Below are 14926 nucleotides of genomic sequence, written 5' to 3'. Positions count from 1 at the left end.
TCCAAATAAAATGCACAACACATTTCTGCTGCATACAGGTGGCAGTACCATACAGGGGCTTATTTACTGTTCATGGTTTTAGGGATTTGCACCGCTGAGACAGGGATTTAGCAGGGGATTGCGATTGGATTTTAGTGCAGCAGTGCCGGCTTACATGCAACAGAAAAGGAGGGGGGGCGGTCCATCGGACGATCCGACTGATTCGGGCTGAGTGCGACATTTAATATTCAAATTGTGACGCACCCAATGCACAACAATAAGCGTAATGAATTGCAAATATGGCACTAACAAACATAAATCCATATGTATATGAATCATATACATCAAGTGCAAAGGAAATGCAAGGTGAAGGATATACAGCATATAATATATATATATATACATATATATGGAAATTGGCAGCACTCAATCTTTTATGTTATAGCACCTATTAGTTTTTTCACCTGAAATTTTGGAGCCTTGCCGTTTTTTCTAAATATATTGTTGATGGGCTAAGGTACAAAAAGTAAAAGTTTTTGGCATGCACCCAAAAATTATAGTAATATATATATATATATATATATATATATATATATATATATATATATATATATATATATATATGATGAAGATGTTAGGTTCCAAGGTGAGCTTTAGTGGGACCGATCTATTGATTGTTTACCAGCTACAGGGTCTGGATTAAAGGTGGTGATGCCCCGGGGGCCAAACTGGTGGGGGGTCCTTCCCTCCAGCCCCCTGGAGTATACAGCCACCAGCCCCCTGTAGTATACAACCACCAGCCCCCTGTAGTATACAGTCACCAGCCCCCTGTAGAATATAGCCGCCAGTCCCCTGTAGAAAATGGCCACAAAATAATAAACTTCATACTTACTTCACCTTCCAGTGATCCCACAACGCTGCAGACTCTCTCACACTCTCCAGGCAGCCGCCGGCCACGAAGACACAGCTGCCATCACTGGGGGAGATCGCCGATGCACTGTTTAGGCGGCAGAATGTAGTGATCGGATACTGACAGCATGATGTCATCACTCGCTGCCAGCATCCCATCACAACCTGCTGCCCCCAAAACAGTGCATCAGCGATCTCCCCCAGCGATGGCAGCTGTGTCTCACTGACACAGCTGACATCCTAGACCCCTATGTGCGATGTGGGCGGCCACGGGCTGCTGCGCATCGCACACAGAGACAGTACTGTCGGAAACTGGTGGGGACCCCTTAAAAAAGTGAAAGTGGTGGGGGCCCCGGGGCTCGAGCCCCAGAAGCCCCTCCTTTAATCCGGCCCTGTTGGTAATAGTCCTCTTGTGCCCCATATGGATATTGGTAATAATATCATATACTATCCTCCTATTAATAATGCCACTTTTGGACTAATAAAAATAAAAAATGTAAACTCAACTGTTTTTCTTTCTTAAACCAGAGAAATCCTTGATGTGTTATAAATATTAAAAAAAAAACATTTTATACTTGCCTTTTATGGACATGAAGTATTTTCCAAAACATCTGAATGTAGTGATCCGTTTTAGTGTAATTTTAGCCTTAACTGTTAGCTTATTAGCAGCTTTACTTTAGATCACAACCAGAATGTTGCCCGTGTACAGTTTCAATTTCTAACATCCTTTTATTTCTATTAATGTAACTTTCTGACAACAAAAATAACAATGACTGAATTAGGAAAGTCCTAAGAATGTCTCCTGGAGGTCAACCTTGATATATTAAGACCGTTTATTCAGTAATATTTTTATTATCCACTAGAGGGCAATGATAGGACTTGTGTTTTTTTTTGTTTCAAATATTGCCTTGTGGTTTCCCCACCAGGAATCCCCCTCCTCCCATCACCTTATAAAAAGGTTGACAGGGATGTCTACACAGCTCATACCAGGCTAGAACAAAGAAGACGCAGCATACAAGAGCTTTTTATCATAACATTGCAGCGTTTGAATGTATAAATTTCATAGAAATCCTGAACTTGACAGATTTTTGAAGTCGAATTAACTATTCAGTACTGGATATTAAGGGATATTAAGACTTTATACAGAGACTGGAACCATAATTTTTTCCTCAAAATGACCAAGATCAATATCATCACCATTACATTTCTGATGCTCTGCTGTCAAATCATCTTTATGCACAGTAAGATTTATTTATTAAGAATTTAAATTTAAATGAAATTGGATATTATATTGATCTATTCATCTATCCATCTATATATCTGTATATCTATCAAGAATGAGCTATCTATGTAGCTACTAAATATCTAATTATTGATTTACTGATTTACTTAAAAACTCTCTATCGATTCCTATGGATTATCTACATTCTATCCATTTATCTACGATGCTATTTACATATTCTACAATTTATCTTCATTAAAATAATGGTAGAATAAGTGATTTCCACAAATGTCTCTAGTTTATTTCACTTGAAAGCGGTTGCCCGTTATTGTGATTTATTGTCTATCTATTTATCTATCGCTTATCTTGTCTTGTCCTCTATCTAAATCTTTATCTAATCTATCCATCCATCTATCTATAATTCTGTTTTGCTTATTATCTGCCACTATGTATAGGGATTGTAGCATCTCGTTGACATTGTGTCCTCTCCTCCTCTGCTTTAGACATCACCCTTCACTCACCACAGACTACAATCAAGGCTCAGATTGGAGAAGAACTTCATATCACTTGTTTAGCATCAAAATGTAGTGATAAGAATCCGGGCTTTACCTGGTCTAGCCTTGTAGACAACACTTTAAGTGGTTCTGTAAATTCTGTGGAACAAATATCAATCCTAACTATGAAGGTGGATGCTCAGACTGACGGGTCTTACCGGTGCACTGTGTCATGTGATAACGCACCAGGAGAGAAGAGCTTCAAGATCATTGTCTACTGTAAGTGCCTTTTATGACTTTGCTTACTTGCTAAGACAATTAAGACATATTTCTTAACATACAGTATAAAGTTAAATAATAAGATAAATCCCATTCTGGAGTTTCTAGTAGGCAACAAATAGAAGGAAAAGTGTAAGCAGGGCAATTATGAGAAATAAAGTGTCCAGAACAGGATTTTAAAAGGTTAAAGAGGAAGTTAAACCATTTTTGGACGGTTAAAGATTAATGTCCCTCCTTATGTTCTCAGTTTCATTGCAGCGGCTACTAATGTATTTCAAATAAACCGCCTATAACGGCATAGGTTGGTATTACTACACTCAGCTCATTGTGAAACTTCCCCTTTTGTAGAATTATAATGTACACTAGCAATATGCTCAGATCTATTACTGAAGACACCTTGAGACACAAAGACACGGGGATATTCATCATGTGCCGGAGCTGGTGCAGTCCCCACCCCTCTGGTGCTGCTGGATACAACAAGAGGCTCCAGTCTCACTTATGAAAGTTCTCTGGCTGTAGCAAATGGACACACGCAGGGCAGGAAGGTCCACCACCGGCCCACTCAGCCACTGGCCATGTACCCTTCATGCCTGTTGGGAGTGGAGGAGGCATAAAGGGAGAAATAATTGCAATTACTGGTTGTGCATCTGTAATTGCAACTAATAGAGTAAATAAAGTAATAAAGCACACAAGTAGGAACCCTCACTGTTGTACTTTTGCACCCCCCACTAGTGACACCTGCCATCTATCATTTTGAAAGCATTTTAACATGATATGATAACATGATATGGGGTCACAGATTCTCACATAAAAGACTTTCCTTTGCCTCCACAAATAAAAGTCAGTAGGGGTCCAGAGACAAAAAAATGACCTATTACAATTTTGGATCTTTAGAAAAACGAAGATGGGGCCAGCATCACCATAATATCATGACAGCTGAAAGTAGCAAGAAAATTGTGTTGTAAAGGTTTTACTAAGAACTTGAATATTGATGACTTGTTATTAGAATAGATTATCAACATTATAGTAGTATGACACCTGGCATGGCTGGACCACAGGATTTGGATGTGTATAGGTGTGTTGTGTATTATGACCAGGATGAAGGATTGTAAGCCAAGCGCACTGACATACTGGTGTGTGCCCCCTCTGGAAGGATCTGCTATTTTTCTAGCTTCTTATTCCCTGGTTTTTACTAAAGAAGGTTTTTAAAATGATACAAATGAGCTTGAAGGGCTCCAGGCTCCAAAGATTATAATGCTCATTTACATAATTTTTTAAGCCGTCTATTCTTAAAAACAAGGGCATAAGAAGCTAAAAGAAAACTGGATCCTGCCAAAGGGGCACACACCAGTATGTCAGCGTGCTCGGTTTACAATCCTTGGTCCTGCTGGTAGATGTCCGTTACAGTTTACTTTGAGGGTCTAATATTTCTAGAAATACTGTTGTGAGTCAGCACTATATCTATTTATCATGAAGAGGAACACGACTTGCAACAATTGACTCCAGTAGGAGACTAGGGTCAATTCTAGCAAGCTTTCCCTGCCATGACCCCCTTTTGGGACCTGGCAATGGTATTGCAATATGGTTGTGGCCACAAAGAGACACCATAGTGAAATAGAGTTAGCATATATTGAAGTTTTTGGACACATGTGAAGAAGAACTTTTAGTTGCCTACTTTAAACCTAACAAAGTAATCTTATCATTTCAGCATTTCCCAGTGACCCTGTCCTACACATCTCATCACTTGTGGTTGGCAAGGAGTCGCGTATCACCTGTACTTTCCCTAGCATCTATCCCGCAGATATGCTCAGTGCGGAGATCCTGTTGGATGAAGAGACTGTTGCTTCATTTGATACTTCAGAAATGGATTTCAATAGTTATGACATACAAAACATCAGCCTGCCTTTTGATTTTACCCCAGTGGAAGAGTTGGACAACAGGCAGATAAAATGTTTGGCTACACTGCATTTTCAAGATGATTATACTGAACCCATAGAGAGAAGTACAACGCAGAACCTTGTGCTTACATGTGAGTATGTCAGGATACCATTGTGTTTTCTCTTAGCTCAACTTAATATATTGCCTGGATATGTTTCCATTACTAAAACTGATTTTAATTCTAGATCCACCGATGGAACCTTTTGTCACCGCTAGACCATCTGCAAAGGTTAGAGCTGGTGAACAAATACATCTATCATGTTCACCTAACAGTAAATCCCAAGCTTCTGTCCAGTGGGTGAAGCAGATTGAGAATGAAGAACATGTAATGTCAGCTGATGACACAGGGTCTTTGATCATTTCAAATGCAAAACCAGATGATAGTGGGGTCTATATCTGTTATACTGAAAACAGAGCTGGAAGAAAATATTCTACGGTGGAGATTCTTGTTCAAGGTAAAGAACTTGTGATAACAAATCACTTCGTGGTCACTGTTTTTTTCACAAAATTACACCAGGTCAGACTTAGCGTAGTTTTGCCTACTGGCCGCACCACCAGACGGATAATGCGGCAGGACATGGGGGTGTATGATAAATCCCGCCCCCCCCCCCCCCGGTTTGTGTGGTCTTGTTTGGTACCTTATATTATTTGCTCTACTTTCAAAGGTAATTTCAATGTGTTATATGTAGGTCATTGTTGTTCCCATATTCTGAATGTATATCATAAAACATCTAAATAGGAGTCATAGAAGACTTTTGTTTGAACTTTGGAGGGCAAATATTTTCCGAGTAGTGGTAGTAATATTTTCAGAGTAGTAGCAGATTATTGGTGTAAATATTGACCAATCAGCGGTTGTCATTGGGTGTTATCATCTTTTGTTTCTGGCGATTATCTCTGTGAAAATAGATATAGGTGAAGTCACTAGGGTTCTTTACGACATTGGCTAATTGGGGGGAAGTGGATCAGGTGACCCAGGGGAAGAAGCATAAATCGATGGAGACTGGCATAGGGTCCCTTCTGTTTTACTTCATCACAGCTGAAGCCTGGACCAGTGTCACCAGCTCACTCACCCTATCTGTTATCATAATTTCTTATTATATCTCGTTGTTTATCTCCTTATATCTGTTGTAACTAGGGAAAAAATTCTTATGCATATCGAATTTATGATGTTATTGCGTTTCAGCTTATGGCTGAACAATTATTTATTTCAATTTGAATAAAATGAAATCATTCATATTATTTCATTTTAACAAAGTTGTTTTGGTTAAGGTAAACTAATCAAGGCCATGGCCAGTTTTATCCACTATACAAGTGTTGTGTTATTTATTTTACTTCTGGTTTATAGTATTTAGTATAAGTTATAAATATGCTTTATAATCCTATGGCATTGTACCTGTGGGACTATCTCTCTACTCACATAAGGGTACAGACACCCTTATAATGGGGGAGGGTCACAATGGTAAAACCCTCCCTATTCTACAATTAAATGGGGTGTGCAAGTGATTATGCATCCTTTGCCATACAGAGATATGTACTTGACAATGACACTATTTATCAATGCAGAAGTACAGTTGTTTGAGACATCTTTTTAATGGCTCCTGAGACTGCAAATACAGAAAACAAAATTCACAATTTAGAATGTTATCAAGTAAGAACACCAAATACACTGGTTATAGAATAAAATGTGGTAAATTGTGTTCGTCTTTATTAGGTCCAGTGGAAAAGCCCATTCTGTCACTGGAGCCGGGAACAAGAGTGAGAGCTGGACAATTGGTGATAATTGAATGTCTTGCCAGTGGCAGTTCAAATGTTACATTGTGGAAAGTGTCAGAAGATGGAGACATTCTCTTAACCACAATGGGAAAAGTCACTATAGGTGAAGTGGATCCAATAGACACTGCTGTATACAAGTGCATAGCTGAGAATCAGTATGGTGTAAGCGAAACTATGGAATCCCTAATAGTGGAATGTAAGTGTCCTGTCTGCAATACCCATATATTTATACTATAGACACACTTTATGTCAAAGCTTCTTTAATAAGAAACAATTACGTTCTCTCTACAGATCCACCAAGGGAAACTCTTCTTTCATCTTCTTCTATTGATGTGAATGAAGGAGATGTAGTAACTTTGACTTGCGTTTCTGATGGGTTCCCTACGCCAAACATCTCTATTTATCAACTTTTAACTTCGGGAGAGAGCGTTCTCCTGTCTACAGATTCCGTGGTAACATTGTCTAAAGTAACCAGTGGAACTTACCAGTGCCAAGCTCAGAACAGGCTAGGAAGTCAGAAGGAAAAGATGGAACTACTGGTGAGAGGTGGGTAGTAGATGTTAGCTATTGGTTTACATTTTAAGACTCTGGCTCAAGGCATGCACATGTGCCCAGAACTCCTGTCAAACACCTAAATACAAAACTTTTAGAATAAAACAACTTAAACATTATTTACATTTTTTTGTTTTGTTTTTACAGTTCCTCCAAAAAACACCTTTATAACTATTTTACCCTCACATGTGGTGAGAGATGGAGAAAGCGTACACATCCGGTGTACATCTGAATCTTCCCCTGCTCCTAAATTGTTACTGAGAATAAAAACTGAGATGGGCATTACTGAGCTGGAGTCTGAGCATGGGCTGTACAGTATTCCACATGCCACAGCAGAGAATACAGGGACCTATATATGTCAAGCATCAAATGTTATAGGACATCAATTCGCAGAGGCATCACTGACTGTACAAGGTGAGACAGAGAAAATATTGATTGTATTTTTTTTAACTTACCGTTACTTTCAATTACATTTGTATTCAGCCAGTATTCATGTTACTAATACATAAATCAGGCAAAAAGTTTAATCACTGGAGGAATAGCTAAAAATCAGATTCCTAGTATTTCAATCAATATTATAGATCATGAAAATCATGAAAAAGGTATCTGTATACAATGTATTAAACCAATATAGTCACCTAAGAGAATAGATATTTATTCAAAAATAAATGGTGTTCCTCACATAACCATTCCTTCCATGTCTATATTCCTTTTTATTAACCATTACACTACTTCTATCACTCAACAGTTCCCCCTCATCATACGCAAATATTAGTAACTCCTTCCTCGGTGGTAAATGAAGGAGACAAAGTACAGATCAAATGCACTTCTGAAGCATCACCAAAGCCTAGATTAGCTCTGAAGATGACAAACGAATATGAAGTAATTGAACTGTTGTCTGAAGATGGTGAATACAACATTTTAAATGCTGAAGTAATACATACAGGAACATATCTCTGTGAAGCAACAAATGCAGCTGGGCGTGAAATTGTACAGACCAACCTTTCTGTTAAAGGTGAGACCTGTTTGCTACATATTGATCTAACATAGTGTCGGACTGGCCCACCAAAGTACCAGAGGATCCTTCGGTGGGCCCCCAGAGGTACAGCAGAAGACAATTCAATTTGGAGACTACTAGAGTCTGTTTTCTAGAAGTTTATGGAGGGTGGACCTCCAGCATAATTTATCTGGTGGTCACAAGGAACCCCAGCTCGAAACTGATCTAATATATATGGATATGGATGGAAAGGTCCAAAGGGATATTGAGGGTCCTGTAACACACTTCGCACTTAGGTCTGAGAGCTTTATACTACTGTCGTTTTGTACATTTTTTCCCTTTCTTGCAGTAATACTTCCCTGTATTATATTACATTATAAACATCTTACCCTTAGACAGAAGACACTTAAACATCATTTTTAGACACAATAATAGTGTTTATAGTCGTTTACAGCTGTCGCTTACATCTCAGTGTCTCATAATGATAGAGAAGGATTTTACTTCACAACAGGCAGTGGACAAGACATTGGAAAGGAAGGGAGACTCCTAGTTGCTGACACTTTTTAGATGAAAAAAAACACATACATTTTATTCAATAATTAGCAATTTTTTTATTACATTTCATCATATCATTGCTATCATATGAAAATACATTAGTTGTTGAAGTGAGAAAAATGGATTTCTACAGAATTTCTAAGATGCCTGTGTTTGATGTTTCTTTCACAGTTCCGCCCAGAAGCACCTATGTATATATCTATCCTTCAACAGTAGTAATTGAAGGTGACTCTGTACAGATCTGGTGCTTTTCAGAAGGACTTCCAGACCCAAGACTTGTCCTGAAAATGAGAAACGAAAATGGATCCATTAGCCTGGAGACACATGATGGTTCTTACAATATTACTCATGTCAGCAAAGAGAATGCAGGAACATACATCTGCGAGTCCACCAGTATGGTGGGACAAGAAATTGCAACAAATACATTGACTGTTCTAAGTAAGTTACCTTAAGCTTCTAATATACACAATATAATCAGTTTTTATTGAGGGAAATATATAAAGTATACAAAACCATAATGTGATCTCATAATTCATTACATAACAAAATAATGCTCTGGTCTTTACAATCTTTCATAACCTCATTCATTTTCTTCCAGTTCCACCACGAGACACCCTAGTGGTTGTGACTCCATCACAGAACATCAAAGAAGGTGATACAGTCACTATCACTTGTGAGACCCACAGCATCCCATCTCCAACCATCACTCTTCAGAAAGTGTGTGCCAAGAATAGCACAGTGCTACAGACCAGCAATGGCACCTTTACCCTGTACAATGTCACCCGCAATGACACTGGAAGTTACAGGCTTCAAATCATAAACAGTGCTGGAAATAAGACAGAGGTCTTCAATATCACTGTGGCAGGTGAGGAGCACTTATAATAGGTCATCTGTAGGCTGACTTTCGAGAACTTGGGTTGGCCACTATTAAAATGACTTTTCTCTATACTTTTCATTACAATTGGTAACAAAAACCCACACACAGGAAACCATAAAGTACAATCTAGGAACTTATAGTGAGAACATCCGTCTTGCCTTCGTATGATTTGACATCAGACATACATCTGGTACTTAGCAAAGAAGCTTTGAGAATATTTACATATTATTGAGTCATTCAAGGACACAGACGTGAAGCTGATGTTTGTATTACAGTTGCTAAATTGGGTTTCTTCTATTATAATTGAACACTTACCGAAAATTTCATGCACCGCATTAAGTAGGTTAGCAATTTTAATGTACTGGACAATGGCAATTTTTTAAGCTGCAATTTTACACTAAAAGCAATGAACCTTACTGTGATAGAAAAAACCTTGTTAAAAGCATCAATAGTGTTCCATTTACATCAGTATTTATGCTGCAAGTTCTCACAATTGGCTCTAAAGCCACCCATTATTTCCCACCCCCAGCTTTGGGCATCCGCAGATATAATTGCACACTGGGTTCACCAGGGATGTCGTGGTATTACTGGAAAATGGCATTGTGATCTTAACCAACTAATTCATCTTTCATTAATGTCATATGATGTGAATGGTGAATATGCACATAACATGTTTATGGAGATGCATTTGAGAAAAAAATGGAGGAGTAGCTAATAGAAACAAATCGGATTCCTAGTGCTTTTTGTTACATGGAAGTTACTACTACGACTTATTATACGATAATAACAACCTGTGCTGAAAGGGAGTTTCCACTTTCAGCAAATAATTGATATTGTTTGTATAATGAGAAGTTATAAAACTTTAAAATATACTTTCTGTATCAATTCCTTTTCTAGATCTCTCCTGTCTTTCTAAAGACAACTGCTATGTTTACTTCCTGTGGATAGAAATCTGTTCCTGGTCATGTGATGTCACACAGGTGCACAATTTATTATATCACAGAGAGTAATCAGAACTGTGTGTTATAATGAGCTAAGCACCTGTATGAGATCACATCCCCATGAGCAGATCCTATCCACAGGAAGTAATAATGCAGCTTCCTGTTGAATGACAGCAAGCAGAGATCTATAAAACAGTGAGATATAAATATTGGAACTTTTGATTACTCAAACAATATCAATTATTTGCCTAAAGTGGACAACCCATTTACCCATATTTTAAACTGAATAAGCGTTTCAATAATGTAACTGTATATGACTATTTGAAAAGCAATGGATTTAAGAACCCAAGGCCAATGTCTATTTTGGCTCTGTGTGTTGACACCTGCTCATATCCCCATAATGTATATAATTACTGAACTTGACCTTCCAGTCTTCCTATAGAAGTAGCATCTGTTCTGTCCTGTATTGAATGAAACATTCACTCCCATTGTGCTGCTATCAGTATTTCTAACCATCCCCCTCTTTGTCTCCTTTACAGAACAACAGAAACAGAGCCCAAGGTTTAACCTCACTTCTCTGGTCATCTTTGGATCTGTGGCATTTGTATCCATAGGTGCTATTGCCTCCATTATTTATCATCTCAAGAAATCAAAGTTACAAGGATCATACAGTCTTGTAAAAGCGCTGAGAAGCAAAGTGTGACTTTACACCAATTGGACCTGATGGACATTTCCAGGAGATGCTATGGGACAGTGCACTTTCTGTGAACACTGAATGGCACTAGTGAGGGCACTTGGGTTCTGAGAGTTCTGATGGACACAGCCTGTGCTGTCGGAAACTTTTTCTTGTGGTACCTGCAGAGAAACCGCAGCCCTACCTAGTTCCTCTGCTGTAAATTGAGAAGACTGAAGCAAACGAAGACTGTTATAAATGAGTAAAATCTCCTTTATATTTGTGAAGGATCACTATTTGCACTTAGATTTTGTGTTTTGTGCGGTGTGTGTGACGATGTGTAGAAGCTGCTCATATTTAAACGTCCTGTTGTGTCGACACATTATTTCCGTCCCTATTCCATTGTGTTTATTTTGTATGTGGTGGAGATCTGTAACGTGTCATGAATTTTAATGTGGCTCTTCTCCTTAGGCCGAGCTGAGCTCTAGCCATCTTTTGTTGGCCATTGAAATGAGATGAGTAAGCTTAATAATTGGGAGGATCAAACTGGGAGCCAAAAGAGTGGGAATTTTGTTATAACAGAAACAAAGAAAAGAATAGAGCTCGTCTCATTGATGTAGAAATGGTGTGCAATAATCATGGAGACTGGCTATGAAACGTTCATTAAACTTCATTAAAAAATAATTAGATTCATTACATATAATGTATGAGCCACCATTAATTTTAGATGATATTTGTTTTCCGACAAAAATTTGACCCTATGGCTGCATTCACACGTAGCTTTTACATTGTGTTACCATTTAAGCACATGTGATTGGTAACGAGCACCTGGTATTTTGCATGAACACAATGCAGAACACCGGGTGCTTATTACCAATTGGGCTGATTGGTAAGGAAATGAGACTGATTGCAGCCTAACCTTCCTTTAGAATACTGCGTAAAATTCATAGTTGTGTTTTGAATTTGGTTGCTACCAATTAAAGGTGTGTTTGTGAATGCATCCACGCTATCAGTGCTGATAGGTGACATTAAGTGGAAAAATACCTCTTTGTCAAAAAGAAAGTAACACCCACATGTCAATTTATTTATAAATTTTTAGGAGGAACAACAGAGCACTTGCACAAAATGCAGAAAATGTGCTCCAGAATTGGTGTTATATTAATAATGTATTTACTAAAACTGACATTTCATTAGTCATTATAAAAGTACCAAAATGCAATAATACCAAATACACCAGCTGTTTTGATACATAATGTTAAATTAAATGCTATATTGTGACATATTAGTTAATGAACACATTACTGAAAAGAAATCTTCATACATTTTGTGAATAATATGCAAGATTCATTTATTGAGTATAGAGGATCCATAGCTGGATGACAGACAGTGATGTAGACGAGGGTGTACAACATATGTCTCTCCACCTGTTGTGAAAGTACAATTCCCAGCATGCCACAGCCGTCATTTTAAGAAGTACACTGCCAGCAGTTTCACAGTCACAGAGTTACAGGTTTCAGATCACTGCAGTGGTGAAGCCTCAATTATGTGAGCAGAATATACTGTAAAAGTATAAGATTACTTATGTATGGCAGTCAGTATTTCACTGAAGACTTTATTAGTGTATGTAGATATTATATTATCTATAGGTATTTGCTGTTATTTACTCAGCTGGCTACTGTCACTTCCATGATGTCCTCTGATCTCTATCTACAAGCTTCATGACATTTTTTTTTCTTATTTTTTCCCCCACCACAGTCATAATAGCAGCCCCCCTCTAGTGAAATGGTTAAACTGGAATATTGAGAAATTTCCTTTAGGATGCTGGTCATTACACATGCCATCTTACATGTCTCCAGTTACTAACTATACGAAAAGAACTAATATGTTTGTATGTACTCAATGTTTTTCTAAGGTCCATTGCTGTCAATCTCGTAACATGTTTTTCACATAGTGATTATATTTTTTGAAGGCATATAATTAAATTAAATATTTACAGAGTTTTTAAAGTTTTTGTCATGATTTCCTTCACAGTAAACATTTTATCATTGTCTTCAATGCAAATATTTGTCATCCCTATTACACAATCATATTTTCCATTACCATTAGGTTTGTGTTCATGTGGACCATATAACAGGGTCAATGTTAATGACAGGGGTTTCAGAGTGATCAAACAAAGACAAAGTGGTGTGTCACTGACATAATTGGTTCAAAAAGACATGAAATAAATTTTACTGACATCCAAAACTGAACACAGACATGAATATAAAATCAATTAAAATTGTACCAAAGCACATACAATTATATACCATGTTATATGCACTATGATCGGTGCAAAAACAAAACACCTTCTGATTGGGTGACATCCACCCAAACCACCCCTAAAGGGTAAGGAAACACGTAAAAAGTGCAAGTGCCTCTGTCAAGCTGCCATAGAAGTAAGAGCCAAGTAAGTTAATGCCTGCATAGTAAATGAGGTAAAAAAAAACAAAAATCAAGGGGGGTTAAGGTAGTGGAGGCAAAGCCCTAATATACATTACAAATAACCTGGCAAAGTTATTTGTAATGTATATTAGGGCTTTGCCTCCACTACCTTAATCCCCCTTGATTTTTGGGTTTTTTACCTCATTTACTTTGCAGGCATTAACTTACTTGGCTCTTCTACATGCGGTGCAAATTGGAAATCGTTGGATATTCTGCGGTCCGCAGACTCTTAGTAAATGAGCCCCATTGTGTTCCTTGCCCTTTTCTTTCCAGAGTAATGGCATTTTCTGTTCTGAAGCTGCTTGTCAAAAATCTTCTTCAACAGCAGTGAAGTGGGTGGAGACTAACCTGTTCCTGTATCTATTCTGAGTCAAACACTACACAGTATGCATAGAGGGTGTACATAGTGACTAGCCTTGCAGCTTTCATCACACGGTGGAGCCAGGGGAATGTAATAAATAGTAGAAACCAGCAGTGAAATAAAGTTACAAGATATTTATAGTCTATGATGTGCGAGGATGAAGGGATATAACTTTTCTGCTGTGCATAAAGTGTTTGCAGAGCAGAAAGTGGGCAGGGGCTGCAAAGTAGTGTATGACATAGCATAAGGTACAGAGACAAACAGAGAAAGTTCTGTAGAGTCAGATTGGGACTGATAGGGAACAGAGGAGACATGTCATGGATTCATTATGTCACCCAATATCTCTGATAGCAGAGATCTTAAAAACAGACTAGTTTTAGAAAATCTTCCTTTATTTGTGACAAGTGACAGTAATTCCACAAAAATGAAGGGAACGTGGTTTTTGCACCTTCATTTTGCATTGCACAATTTTACCTTCGAAAGTGCCTCACATTTTTTATAAAAACACACAGGAGATGCCGTATACCGTATATAGTAGAGTATAAGCCAACCCGAATATAAGCCAAGGCCCCTTATTTTACCACAAAAAACTGGGAAAACCTATTGACTTGAGTATAAGCTGAGGGTACGGAAATGCATTGGTCACAGATTCCAGCCAGTATCTATCTAGTTAGTCCTCTTCCCCTGTACTATATAGCCATCCAGCCCCTGCTCTCAGTATATATAGCCAGCGGCCCCTGCCCCAGTCTATAGCCATCAGCCCCTTCCCCCAGTATATAGCAGCCCCCTGCCCCAGTATATAGCCAGTCCCCTGCACCAGTATATAGCTATCCAGCCTACTCCCAGTTTATAGCTAGCCCCCTGTCCCTATAAATAGCCAGCCCCTGCCCCTATC

At 38.3% G+C, this 14926-nt stretch overlaps 1 protein-coding gene across 1 annotated transcript; it reads left to right on the top strand.

Moving 5' to 3' along the window:
* The first annotated feature begins 1854 nt into the window (after nt 1-1854).
* On the top strand, nt 1855-13189 carry VCAM1 (vascular cell adhesion molecule 1). The gene is made up of 11 exons (XM_072128880.1): nt 1855-2129; nt 2614-2883; nt 4592-4912; nt 5007-5276; nt 6533-6790; nt 6886-7140; nt 7294-7560; nt 7895-8161; nt 8870-9136; nt 9297-9563; nt 11056-13189. Exons 1-11 carry the CDS (start codon nt 2063-2065, stop codon nt 11217-11219), a joined length of 2673 nt encoding a protein of 890 aa, XP_071984981.1. The 5' UTR covers nt 1855-2062; the 3' UTR covers nt 11220-13189.
* Nucleotides 13190-14926: the final 1737 nt, after the last annotated feature.

Source organism: Engystomops pustulosus, chromosome 10 (genome assembly GCF_040894005.1).
Source record: "Engystomops pustulosus chromosome 10, aEngPut4.maternal, whole genome shotgun sequence".
Classification (NCBI taxonomy): Eukaryota; Metazoa; Chordata; class Amphibia; order Anura; family Leptodactylidae; genus Engystomops; species Engystomops pustulosus.
The sequence above is the reverse complement of the archived record's forward strand: the minus strand, read 5'-3'. Positions and strand labels throughout refer to the sequence as shown.